At 36.5% G+C, this 13,610-nt stretch overlaps 3 protein-coding genes across 3 annotated transcripts; all 3 read right to left on the bottom strand.

Annotated features, from left to right (window-relative positions):
* Window positions 1-703: 703 nt before the first annotated feature.
* Window positions 704-4,910, bottom strand: LOC311085486 (regulator of G-protein signaling 21). Its single transcript, XM_084117995.1, has 5 exons — window positions 4,732-4,910; window positions 4,543-4,629; window positions 4,078-4,130; window positions 1,971-2,137; window positions 704-1,636 (listed from the first exon to the last, which is right to left on the bottom strand). The coding sequence occupies exons 1-5, from the start codon at window positions 4,806-4,808 to the stop codon at window positions 1,457-1,459; spliced, it is 564 nt and encodes a 187-aa protein (XP_083974121.1). The 5' UTR covers window positions 4,809-4,910; the 3' UTR covers window positions 704-1,456.
* A 909-nt stretch (window positions 4,911-5,819) lies between these two features.
* LOC311085485 (uncharacterized protein) lies at window positions 5,820-8,633 on the bottom strand. Its single transcript, XM_084117994.1, has 2 exons — window positions 8,505-8,633; window positions 5,820-8,253 (listed from the first exon to the last, which is right to left on the bottom strand). The coding sequence occupies exon 2, from the start codon at window positions 8,231-8,233 to the stop codon at window positions 6,311-6,313; it is 1,923 nt and encodes a 640-aa protein (XP_083974120.1). The 5' UTR covers window positions 8,234-8,253; window positions 8,505-8,633; the 3' UTR covers window positions 5,820-6,310.
* Window positions 8,634-9,390: 757 nt separating this feature from the next.
* Window positions 9,391-10,444, bottom strand: uts2d (urotensin 2 domain containing; the record flags this gene model as incomplete). Its single annotated transcript, XM_084118475.1, has 5 exons — window positions 9,391-9,490; window positions 9,595-9,688; window positions 10,001-10,038; window positions 10,145-10,249; window positions 10,348-10,444. 5 exons carry the CDS (start codon window positions 10,442-10,444, stop codon window positions 9,465-9,467), a joined length of 360 nt encoding a protein of 119 aa, XP_083974601.1. The 3' UTR covers window positions 9,391-9,464.
* Between the last annotated feature and the right edge of the window lie 3,166 nt (window positions 10,445-13,610).

The raw sequence follows: 13,610 nt of genomic DNA, 5'->3' as shown, positions 1-13,610 counted from the left end.
CATCTGAGACAAAGTTGATAAATATAACAGAACTCCATTAGTCTCCTGAGCTTTGAAAGAGTTCTTCTGGTTCTGCTTTTATATTGTCATATTTTAATGTCCAAATTAAAAATTTCCATGAAAAACCCTTCATAAAATCAAGTGCATTCAGTAATACTTTTAAATTAAAAAGCGCCTTAATCCAATAAACATGGAATTACTTTCAATATGACGAGGACAGTTATTTCTTAAAACAGTGCTGTCTTTGTTATAGAATTGCTTTCCCCAAGAAAGGACATACACTGAGTGTGATATTTCATGCGTCACACGACCATTGACATTCACTGTTTTGGTAAAATTCGAGGTTAGTCAAACATAGTTATGCTTAGCAGCTCAGAATTGCCTTTTAAAGTCTTGAACCTCAGGATGAAAGTTTTTGTCACAGTGGGGTCAGGCGGTGACCCGGATTATTGTTGTACTTTATGGCAGTGTCTCTCACTTAAGGCTCGTCTCTGCATCAATTCGCTCGGGTCGGACATTTGACCAAAACACAATTCTTCACAGACTATGGGAAACCTCAGTTTTCTGCTCATAATTAGTCAGTGTCCACAGACTGTCTAAATATAGCTAATCTGCTATTTACTGTATGCTTGTGTGTTCTAACCATAAAGATGGCATGACATTCACTCATACTTTGGATGGATGAAGATATTGAATGCCTGGAAAAAATATATCAAAAAGTTTAATTGTAAGTTGGATCAAAACATTATATCTCATGTAACATGACAAATGTTTACTACCAATTGTGTGCACTGAATAGTTGATCTACAATTTACTATAGAACTTTTTCTTAAAATTGAAAAATCCATATAACTTTAGGTTGTTTCTAGCCTGTTATGATTATAATTACCACTAAAACAGTAGAAATACGACAGTAACAGGGCTGAATCATAACCTAAACGATCATACAGTTTATATGAATACGGTGAAGTGAATGTTTATGCTGTAACTGGTCCCATGTGGTCTCTCAAATATTATGAGGTCATAAAAGTATAATTACTATAAAATAATGAGCAAAATGCTGTTTGAAATATTTTGAAAAGGAGACACCATGACACAAAATCTTGTCACAATACAATTTATCAACACATTTTGTCTGATATGGTCTTACAGAAATCTTCTTTCAAGATCAACTTTTATAGAAAAGGCACCCATTACACAGAACAGAACAGTCCATCTCTCAAATAACAGTGGAAATGTACATTCATTCTAGATCATTTCCTGTAACAGTGACATTTTAATTTTTTCTCATTCATCTTATCACTCAAAACCAATGAAGTTGAGCATCTGCACACCACATACACTTTCTGTTCTCCTCAGTCATTTCCTCTAAACCACGTGCATATGTCCTCTTTCTGTGCGGCTGCTCATTAAGAAACCTTTTTCCAGTGAATTTGCTGTCATCGGTACGGTTGGTCTACATTGGTTTCCTGGCTGTATTCCTCAGGTTCTGATAGACCTCAGATTTGAGGAACCTTGGGCAAGAGTCTTTCTCCATCAGTCTGTATATATGCATCTCAGCTTCATCAAAACAAGTGAGGTCGGGCTTCACCAAAGATCTCTTGATCTTCTCACGAGTGTGATGGTCGATGTTGACCTGTGAAAATGTAACATTCAGATCTATGAAAGATAAATTGAAGTATATTTCTATAACTAATTTAAATGGTGTTTGTTAAGCAAATATACCAGATGCAAAAATTCAGGTTTGTTTTTCTGTTGACCCATTATTAATGCATTTTAAAATTTGTGTCAATTAATTTGCAACATAATATTGTATTTTATAACTTTTCAGTTACCATCCCAAATATTCAACTACCATTGCACCTATTAATAAACTTTACTATGATGCAATGGCATTTTAGTCGTAATGCACCGTAACTGTTTGGAAAGGCCCTACTCTTTTTAATGTTTTAATAAGTGTATATACTGACCTCTTTTTGAGCCATGGGATGGAGAAACTCTTTGTAAATATCTGCTGCCTTGTTAGAGAGTCTGCCAGATGAAGTCATTCGCTTATATTCCCTGCAGGCAAGCCAAAATTCAATGTTCTCCGCACTAAACTCAGACTGGAGAAATAAACGAAAGGCAGCCAGGTAATCTGTTCGGAGAAGAATGTAAAAAAAGAAATAAATAATAATAATAATAATAATAATATATATATATATATATATATATATATATATATATATATATATATATATATATACATAAACTCTTAAAAATAAAGGTTCCAAAATGGGGTTTTCATTCTGATGCCATAGAAGAACCATTTTGGGTTCCCTTAAGAACCTTTCAGTCAACAGTTCTTTAAAGAACCATTTATTCTTAGAGTAAAGAACATTTTAATAATATAAGGGTTTGTTCACACTTGGCAGGTTCAGTTAAAATAAAACAAACTTTGGTGCGATTGTTCTGTTAGGGTGTTTACATTTGTGTTTCGGTTCTCTTGGTTCTTTTGGTCCAGATCAAAAAATTAAAATGCTACATTTAGTCCTGGTTCGCTTAACGTTCACACTGTCATTTCTAACACTGAAACGAAAGATTAAAAAAAATACACTTTTGTGATGTATATTTTGGGGTCAGTTTACATTGAGTATATTCAGGGGTCAGTTCGCATTCGCCTTTGGGGGGCCCCCTCAAGTGCGGGGTCCGGTGCCATTGCACCGCCCTAAGGACGGCCCTGTGCTTGAGCATTGTCCTTTTTTGGGTCGCATCTTGTGACATCACATCCTGTTTTTGGTTTGTTTATATGGTCCGTGTTGTGTTCACATTTCAGTCAAACTATACACCAGAGTTCATTTGAAAGAGGACTGAGACCAATCTTTTCAGCAGTCTCAGTCCGCTTGTTTGGTGTGCACCAGGGTTCAGACGGCAGCACTCACACTTATTCAAATGAACCGCTCTAACAGAGCAATCACACCATAGTTCGTTTTAATCGAACCAAACCTGCCAAATGTGAACACACCCTTAGGCCGTGTGTCCACCAAAGTGTTTTTTCACGCAGTTGGCATATTTTTTAAATTGTTTTCAATGGGAGTGCCACGTTTTTAAAACGCCATGAGCGTAACGAGGAGCTGAGCGTTTTTTTCACGCTGAAGCGCTGAGCGTTCAGCGTTTTTTACAGGTCGCCGAGAGTTGAAAAATGTTCAACTTTGGGTAAAACGCAGTGCTCATCACTGTCACTTTTTACACAACCGTCCAATCACAGTGGAGGAGGGGCGGGACTAATACCACACCGACCAACCGCCACATTCTGCTTGTACAACGTCAACAGAGGACAACAACAAGTATAATAACGGAACAAAATAATTTAAAACAAGAGCCAGAGAAAATGTTACATTGTATTGACATTTTAATATAGAATCAACACAGAAACAAAATATGTGTGAAATGAGATACTAGTAACACTTTTGCGGATATTCCGTATCATAACAAGCAAAGCTCTCAACTGAAAAAAAATGCAGTGCAGCCAAAACGCCCTCAAGCGCCCATAGCTAGGCGTTTTCAGCTGGCTAAAAACGCTTTGGTGGACACCAAAGCCTTAGTGTGGTTCGTCTGAATAAGTGTGAACGCTGCCGTCCAAACCTTGGTGCGCACCAAACAAGCAGACCAAGAAAGCTGAAAAGGTGGACCTAAGACATCTAAACTAACCAAAAACAGGAAGTGATGTCACAAGATACCACCCTAAAAGGACAGAATGCTCAAGCATATGAGCCCATTACAGTTTGGTACAGGTGTCAGAACCGCTTCTCCTCTCAGCAGATCTTCGTCTATGTGCAACATAGGAAGTCCTGGTGATGTTTTGACTCCTTTACGTTTATAAGCTCTTCAGCTTTATAAGTTCTCAGCTGGTAAAAAATACCTCAGGACTTTTTTCTTTTTGGTCTGGACCAAAAGACCAAAAAGAAGTGTGAACACTCCATAAAAAAACTTTTTTCCCTAAGAACCTTTAGTGTAATGCAAAAGTTCAATGTATGGCAAAGATTCTTCATGGAACCATCAATAAAGAACTGTGTGTTGAAGAGTGGTTGAACTAACCTCTGTTTTCTAGCAGATCAGCAAGCTTTGGCCCATATGTCAAACGGTCCTGTCTTAAAAAGATGAAGAAGTTTAGTGCCTAAAGTAAAATATTTATGCCATCCATAGTGATATAAAACACTTTTAAATACATTTGACAATTTTTTTATTTTTTTAAATGACCTGTGGTGCGACATGCTATAGCTACTATATATTTATTTTTATTTACCCACATTTTTCTTATTTTATGAAGACTACATGGACATTTGTACTGTTTTAACCAAAATTTCTGTAAATTAAATAAATAAAATTGTCACACCGAAAAAACATTTAAAATGTTCTATAAAGGCAACAACACTTTCTCCTATAGTATACATTCATATATGGTTTGACCTAAAAATTTACTACTTATGCATCAAGTACCCATAAACTGATGATTTCAGATTTAATTGATCTATACACATAGGCATATAACAATAAACTTACTGATAATGAGATACTTCAGTCTTTTTCTGAACCAAAACGCATCTGATATTGTTTTTCTGCTTTTTTCTGCTCAACAGGACGTCCAGTCTATGGGATGAAAAAAAAAGCACTTTTGTATCCATCAAGCATATCAGTCGATTTAAGAAGTTTATATGTAGGCTATGCGGAGAGACAAGTAAAATTATTTACGTCATTGGTTGTTTCTTATTCCGAATAAGATCCCTGAACTCGTAGATCCGAATCTTCGAGAAAAGCAGTTTAGGCATCGTGAGGTGGCATGAAATATTTATTCAGAATGATCTGTGTTTCATGTTTTTGACAGACTTTTCCCATCTATATACGGTCGCCAGGCAGATAGAGTGGGATGTTTTCATTCCTGGACATGTTCACACAAATCTCTGGATGCCATTAACACTACGAATCTTCCGCCGGTTATCCATGACTCATAAATATCACAATATTAGGTCTGTTTTCATGTTTACTCTTGAATTGGAAACGCATTATGATCATTTTCTTGTTTCTATGACAGCACGACATTTGAAGATTATGTAGGCCTATAAAAATAATATGATAAGGACGAACTCGGGTCGCCCACAGCGCAACAGTTGAGAAGCTGTTGTCTGTCTTCTGACTAAAAGTTGACGTATAAAATATCTAGTAGTTAATGTAGGAAAGTCATTGTTCGTTCTAAGGTTTCAAACATGTGAACCGGGTCACATCCTGCTAATGTTGTAATAAAATTCTTCATGGGTTTGCGATTCATTGGTGTACACCTAACAAACACTTTCTTTGAGTTTCATAATCATATCAAACGTCAATGTTGGGCTCATTGAGGCGATAGTATCGTTGGTCATGTGGGAGTGGTAAGAATGTGATGACAGTGCTGGGAACATGATTGCTTGGTAAGCTAAACTAACTAGGCTATGCTACAGTAGCTACAAAATGCACACTTCACTTTAAGTCACGCTTTACCCCAGGACATTAAACAAACAAATAAATAAATAATAAAAAATGGCCTGTAAGGTTGATAGTGTGCATATTTGCAAATAATTTGCATTGTGATGTCTATCCTCATCTAAAACAATTAAAACTTGAAATAAAAAATACAAATTATAACTAACTAATTAAAAATAACTAGTTGATTTATTTAAGGAAAGGCTGTTATATTGTTGTTGTTCTTTGGCTGCTATATGTTAGCCTAAGACTATTTTGCCCTATAACTTCTGCTCTGTATTGTTTAACCACCAGGTGGCATACATGGCAAAGAAAACACTCTCTCAAGGAACAGAAATATTTTATTTTGTCTTACAGATAACATGTTCCAAACACCTACCAAGGGTGTGTCCATATCAGTTTTGTGAACGTAAAGCATTGAAATGAAAAGATTGCAGAAAGGAAAACTTAAAAAGAAACAATTGATTCATTGTAAATGGCTGCATACATGAATGCTTACAAAATGATTACACATTCATGGTCATGCATAGCTTTTAGTATGTCATAAAATCAAGTCTCATTATATATTGGTGTACACATACATAATTCTGAGACCATATTGAAAACCATGAGATTAATTTTCATTGACACCTGGAAACAAGAAATTCATTTAGCTTTTCACGTCAAATGTTGTGCTGAACATCATTTGTCATTGAAACTTGTATAAAAAATGCAAGATAGAAGCTTGATAGACTTTTGTATTCCTCATAAATATGTGTAGAGTGGAATTAGTATGCATAATAATGTGAAAACACAACTTAACTTTAAGCTTCCTCTAGAGTTTGACTTTGAAGCTTCGTACTCTTCTAGTCATTATTCTCTGATTGTCTTCCATAGTGACTTTCTGTAACATCCACATCACCTTATGAAGCCGATACAAAGCATACCAGGTGGCCACAATCAGTACTACACCTGTGACCAAGAGAACAATGTACAAAGCCGTCATGAAGCCACTAAATGGACCGGTCGACGGGACAGTCCACAGGTACACCCAACCACCGTAATGATTGTTGTGAACAATTTCAGGTCCGTTATCCAAAACAATTTTTTCGTAGAACGCCAGATCATTGTTGTAGTCGTTGCTTTGTTTTATGTAAATATGATCGGAAGTAGGAGAAAAGTGAGAGGCTGTTGTTGCAAAAGTGCTTGCAATTGAAGGTGCAGTTGAAGTCGCTGTAGTTCTTGCATTTGTGCTTGAAGCCGTAGACGATTGTGGGGTTGATGTTGTAGGAACCTGTGTGGGAATGATGCTTGTAGTCATAATCATTGTCTGGGAAACAACCTGACCACATTTGAGCTCTGCATGGGTCAATGTTTGCAGCGAATGGTTTTGTAAGTGGTACGGTTCATAGCATGCTACTCCTTTGTCCGAGTCATTGACTAGCCTTGGGTTGTCGCGAATCCATTCTGCAATACCCATAATGCTACAATCACACTTCCATGTGTTGCCGCTAAGAGAGAGAACATTCAGCGCCCTTGTGTGTGTGAAAACATCTCCAGGGAGATACTTTAGATGGTTGCGGCTCAGGTCCAGTATTTCTAGTCTTGGGGTATTGCAAAAGATAGTTGCTGGGAGAGACTCAAGCTTGTTATCATTAAGCATTAGAATTTGAAGACTGGTCAAATTCGAGAAGAGGTCCGGCTCCAGCGCCCGAAGGTCGTTATTTTTCAGGGACAGTTTATTCAGGTTGGGCAGGCAACAGAAGAGGTCATTTGGTAGGAAGTTCAACTTGTCGTTCAAGTGTAAACTGAGAAACCATAGGTTTGTCATGTTAGCAAAAAGGTTCCAAGGGACAGTGACAAGACTAGTATCGTAAAGGTACAATTCTTGGAGCCTCGGCATGTAGCCCATCAGCTGGTCAGGTAGGGAGATCAAGGGGTTCTTGAAGAGGGTGAGCATGGTCAGGTTGGGTAAGTAGTAGAAACTCTCGGCTGGAATATACTGGAGTTGGTTGCCCGACATTGAAAGTTTGAGCAGGGATGGCAAGTGCCAGAAAAGATGCGGAGGAATCTCTCGGATCTGGTTCTTTTGAAGCGATAAAAAACACAGCTTGCTTAGATGGTCAAAGGAACCACTTTCCAGAGTCTCCAACTGGTTGGACAAGAGTACCAGAGATTCGAGTTGACGTAGGTTGTGAAAAAGTGTCTTTGGGAGGTTCCTTAGTTGGTTACCAGCTAAGTTTAGGTGAATCAACTCAGTCAAGTTCTGGAAGACGTCGGCGTCCAGCTGGGAGATGCGGTTCTTGCTCAAATCCAGATCTTTTAGGTTGACCAACCCCTCGAAGAGTTCTGAACTAATGGAAACTATTTGGTTATCATCTAGATGCAGTTGCTCCAAGTTGCTCTGCTCACTAAACACCTTGGGTGGGAAGACCGAGAGTGCGTTTGATGACAGTTTGATAGACAGAAACTGTGGAGCACCATAGAAGGCTTCTGCTTGAATTGTGTCAATAGCGCTATGTGTGATCATTACTCGTAGCAGAAGAGAGAATGACTGAAAACTTCGGTCTTTGAGGACCTTTATGTTTGTGTCTTTTAGCAAGAGTAGAAAGGTTGTTTTCGGGTCGAGAGGGGGGATGTCGCTGATGTCTCCAATGCATTTTGCGGCACCCCTATTATTACAAACGCACCCACTGGGACAGTGAGCGCTGAGGGTGAGCTGAGGCAGAAGCGGAAGTAGAATAAACGTGAACCACATTGTAACTCTCAACTCTCAAACTAGGGAACAAATATAGGTACATGTTAGTATAAGAATCACATATTTGCAAAGCACGTATCTTCATTAAACAGGAAAAATAAATTGCAGCATATAGGCTACTTCACTTGTGATTAAAAAGGTTATTCTGATATTCCCCTCCAAAAGACCGACCATGCTTTAAAGGTATAGTTCACCCAAAAATTAAAATCTTATCCATACAATGGAAGTCAATGGGGTCCAAAACAACTTTGGAACTGAAGAAAGAACTTACCTCTCGCAAGTATTGAAGACTGTCTGTATGAAATGGATGCGTTCATGCTTTTAATAACCATAATTTGGAAATAGCTCTTCCCTTTCTACACATATCTTGCTCTGCAGTGCAGCCCACATGGAAGACTGCATCCGTCCTGATGAGTTTTTTGTTGTTGTTGTTTATCAGATTTGCCAGTTGAATGCCAGTAAAATAGTTTTAGAACTCACATTAATGTGCAGTGTTTCACCATGTGCATTTGTAGAGGACTTTGTCTTCCAATGTATATGTTTTTTTTTTGTTTTGTTTTTTTTAAAGAAATCTTTAATAATGCAATTTGGGACAATAGGAGGTGTCCCTATTGAAAATTAAAACAGTGCCTTTTTCTTTTCTTTTCTTTTTTTGTGAAAAGAAAGTATCCAAAAAAAGATAGAAATTGTACCTAATTCTTGTTGGGCAATTTTCAAGTTAGTTTAATTTAGAATTTCCTTAAAGAGCGTTTCTAATTCAATAATTTATGGACATTATTTTATGTCAGTAATCCTCTCTCTTCATATGTTCATATGTTTATGGTAAGGGAAAATATGCGTCACATTTGGAATGTTCAACACTCAACACGTGTCTCAACACTAGAGGGAGGCAAGAGCTCATATCATTCAAAGCAGAGGACAATCAGTTCTACATTAATATAGAAATTATTCCAGTACAAATATTCACTCATGCATTTAATTATGAGCTCAAGATCACTAAAGAATGAGATGAAAGAGTAACATCAACATTTTTTTATTGATATTGCATTTAAATAAAATACACTTTTGTTTTAAGAGTACAGTCATGAGTACATTATTAAATGACTATCATGACACATTATGAATACATATATAATTTCATATCTAAAAATGTTCTAGTTGTTTGATGCATCTTTAAGGCATTAGATTATTTTGCAGATTTTCTTGCTCCTGGCTCTTCGCTTTAAGATCCTCAAACACAGTATTTCCAGAAACAGGCTTAAAAATAAAATAGAAAAATTAAGCATTTGTATTTATGCATTTGACAGACACTTTTATTGAAGATATCATTTTTTTGTGTTCATAAAAAAAGTAAAGCTCACCATCATCTCTTTTTCTGGTCATAGATCTCTCTTTTTCTATTGCATTTGACACCAATTTTCTTTCTAGATTTAGCTCCTCTTGAAGGACTGCAAGCTGAAACGAGGATTTCTGACAATTAGCTTTCATAATAATTTTTCTTATTCATAAATTTGCCGTGCCCGGTAAATTACTTACAAATTGTAGTCCATTACTGAATACAAATTACATGTTGAAAATTGTATTTAGGAACGTAATCTATTACATTATACATTTTAGGTAATATAATCAAACTACTTTTAGATTACTTTTCTGTTCAGCAGAACAACAAAATTAATACAGGTTTGGAACATAAGGGTGAGTAAATGATGACAGAATTTTAAAATACACTTTTTTCCATTAATTGCACATAAGCAAAGTTAAACATACCTCCTGCAGCTCTGTGATTTTTCTGGCCAGCCCGAGCCCTGTTATTCATCAAGAACATGTAAGTAAGTGCCGTTTTGTATATTATAAGATGCTTAAAATTAATTTTCAATTTGTCTAGATGTTCAGATAATCCTGTTAATTTACCTAGTACATCGTTTTCTTGGACAGGCATGATGTTTTTCCGTAGTAAAAATGCCAAAATCTGATTCTGGATGTCAGAATCGTCCTTTGAATGGAAAAACTGGTTTTCTGTAAAATTGGAAATATGCAGTTTAGCTTACAATCAGCCAACCAAGAACTTCATTTCAATCTGTCATAGTTTAAAATAGTAATACAAATGTACTCACCTGGACTTGCGAGGCTTCTTGTGTGAACGTTGAGAGCACCAATCAGAAGTAGAAAAGCAAGGCGTGGAAGAATGCATCCTGAGGGTTTTCTGTCCATGGCACTGAGTAAAAGCTGGTGTGTATTTGCTCCTATACCTGACCAAACGCTCGACTGCTGGAGGCTCATCAGATGGGATACTTTTAATCAGGCGTGAAGACGTGAGAATGTGTCATCGCTGTAAATCAAAGGTGGAAGGGCGTGCGGTGTGTCAGAGGGCGATATCTAAAGAGGGTCCGTGACAGCTGGGACTGATGTTCTGATGTGGTCTCAGGGCCAACGACTAGCAATCAATCAGAGGCGGTGTGAGGACAAGAGTAAATCACCAGCACTACTGGGTATCATTCATCTGTGGATGGTAAAAGGTTCTTGGCATTCTTCTGTTAATTTTACTTAAAGTAAGTGTGAGTCAGTGACTAGAATAACAAAAACAGTGTAATGATGGATACAGTATAATATGAATGATATAACGCGTCTTTCTTCAAATTTGGTGGCTTTTCCAATATGATATATGAATATGAAGACTTAAAACACTGACATCCATAAACATCCATTTCATAATTAACAGGCCTATTGTGTTAAAAAAAAAAAAAAATCTGGGTAAGATATTTTAGCCTTTTAACAATTTCCATAACATCAATGACATAACAGTAATTTAAAAGTAATTATAATATTTCTTATAATTAATCATAAATAATATATCTTCAGTTAATATACTCTTTGAGTTACTCTATATTTACCATGAAAATATTTTTTCAAGAAAAACATGAAAGATAAATTTTATCATGATATATTCTGTATTAGTGCTGTCGATTAATCGATTCTAACATAAAAGTTTGTTTATATAATATATGTGTGTCTGTGTATATATATTATTATATATTATATGTGTGTGTGTGTGTGTGCACAACCATGTGTGTATGTATATATATATATATATATACATACAGTACCAGTCAAAAGTTTGGAAACACTACTATTTTTAATGCTTTTGCAAGAAGTCTCTTATGCTCATCAAGCCTGCAGTTAAAAACAAAAAAAACAGTAATATTATGAAATATTATTACAATTTAAAATAATGGTTCTCTTTTTTAATATACTTTAAAATGTAATTTATTTTTGTGATGCAAAGCTGAATTTTCATCAGCAAGTACTCCAGTCTTTGGTGTCTTATGATCCTTCAGAAATCATTCAAATATGATAATTTGATACTCAGTTATTATCAATGATGGAAACAGTTGTGCTGTTTAATATATTTTTTTGGAATACTTTTTTCAGGATTCATTGATGAGTAAAACGTTAACAGCATTTATGCATAAAAACAGCATTTATTCAAAATAAAAACATTTCTAACAATATAAATCGTTACCATCACCTTTTATCAATTTAACGCATTCTTGTTGAATTAAACTACTAAAAAACTACTTAAACTTACTAATTTCTTTAAAAAAAACTTTTGAATGGTAGTGTATATTGTTACAAAAGATTTCTATTCTAAATAAATACAGTTCTTTTTAACTTTTTATTCATCAAATAATCCTGAAAAAAGTATCTCAGGTTATAAAAAAATATTAAGCAGCACAACTGTTTCCAACATTGATCATAAATCAGCATATTAGAATGATTTCTGAAGGATCATAAGACACCAAAGACTGGAGTACTTGCTGATAAAAATTCAGCTTTGCATCACAAAAATAAATTACATTTTAAAGTATATTAAAAAAGAGAACCATTATTTTAAATTGTAATAATATTTCATAATATTACTGTTTTTTTTGTTTGTTTTTGTTTTTAACTGCAGGCTTGATGAGCATAAGAGACTTCTTTCAAAAGCATTAAAAATAGTAGTGTTTCCAAACTTTTGACTGGTACTGTACATACATACAGTTATTGCCAAAAGTATTGGTACACCCCTCCAAATCATTGAATTCAGGTGTTCCAATTACTAATTCCATGGCTACAGTTGTATAAAAGAAAGGCACCTAGGCATGAAGACTGCTTCTACAAACATCTGTGAAAGAATGGGTCGCTCTCAGGAGCTCAGTGAATTCAAGCGTGGTACCGTGATCAGTTGCCACCTGTGCAATAAGTCCACTCGTAAAAGTCCTCACTACTAAATATTCCACGGACAACTGTTACTGGTATTATAACTAAGTGGAAGCAATTGGGAACAACAGCAACTCAGCCATAGAGTGGTAGGCCACGTAAAATCACAGAGCGGGGTCAGAAGTCGCCAACTTTCTGCAGAGTCAATAGCTACAGACCTCCAAACTTCGTATGGCCTTCAGATTAGCTCAAGAACAGTGCGTAGAGCTTCATGGAAAGGGTTTCTATGGCCGAGCAGCTTTATCCAAGCCTTACGTCACCAAGTGCAATGCAAAGCGTGGGATGCAGTGGTGTAAGGCAGCCGCCACTGGATTCTACAGCAGTGGAGACATGTTCTCCGGAGTGACGAATCACGCTTCTCTGTCTGGCAATCCGATGGACGAGTCTGGGTTTGGCGGTTGCCAGGAGAACGGTACTTGCCTGACTGCATTGTGCCAAGTGTAAAGTTTGGTGGAGGGGGGATTATGGTGTGGGGTTGTTTTTCAGGGGTTGGGCCTGGCCCCTTAGTTCCAGTGAAAGGAACTCTTAATGCTTCAGCATACCAAGACATTTTGGACAATTTCATGCTCCCAACTTTTGGTTTGAAACAGTTTGGGGATGGCCCCGTCCTGTTCCAAAATGACTGCGCACCAGTGCACAGAGCAAGGTCCATAAAGACATGGATGAGTTTGGTGTGGAGGAACTTCACTGGCCTGCACAGAGTCCTGACCTCACCTTTGGGATGAATTAGAGCGGAGAAGAATGGTCAAAAATTTCCCCCAAAAAACACTACCAATACTTGTGGAAAGCCTTCCCAGAAGAGTTGAAGCTGTTATAGCTGCAAAGGGTGGACCAACTCCATATTAAACCCTACAAATTAAGAATGGGATGTAATTTAAGTTCATGTGCATGTAAAGGCAGACGTCCCAAAAATTGTTCAGATAATCCTGTTAATTTAATTACATCGTTTTCTTGGACAGGCATGATGTTTTTCAAGTTCATGTGCATGTAAAGGTAGACGTCCCAAATTTTTTGGCAATATAGTGTATATGTATTATATATATATATATATATATATATACACACACACACACACAAATATATTATATAAACAAACTTTAAATTTAGAACCGATTAATCG

This window comes from Abramis brama, assembly GCF_963993115.1.
Source record: "Abramis brama genome assembly, chromosome: 6".
Taxonomy (NCBI): domain Eukaryota; kingdom Metazoa; phylum Chordata; class Actinopteri; order Cypriniformes; family Leuciscidae; genus Abramis; species Abramis brama.
This window is presented reverse-complemented; position numbering and strand designations above follow the sequence as displayed.

Coding starts and splice junctions, on each gene's coding strand:
- LOC311085486 (XM_084117995.1), bottom strand. CDS start 4,808: ATGCCTAAACTGCTTTTCTCGAAGATTCGGATCTACGAGTTCAGGGAT. Junction 4,630..4,731: donor AATAAGAAACAACCAATGAC/GTAAATAATTTT, acceptor TTCATCCCATAG/ACTGGACGTCCTGTTGAGCA. Junction 1,637..1,970: donor ATCCCATGGCTCAAAAAGAG/GTCAGTATATAC, acceptor ACATTTTCACAG/GTCAACATCGACCATCACAC.
- LOC311085485 (XM_084117994.1), bottom strand. CDS start 8,233: ATGTGGTTCACGTTTATTCTACTTCCGCTTCTGCCTCAGCTCACCCTC.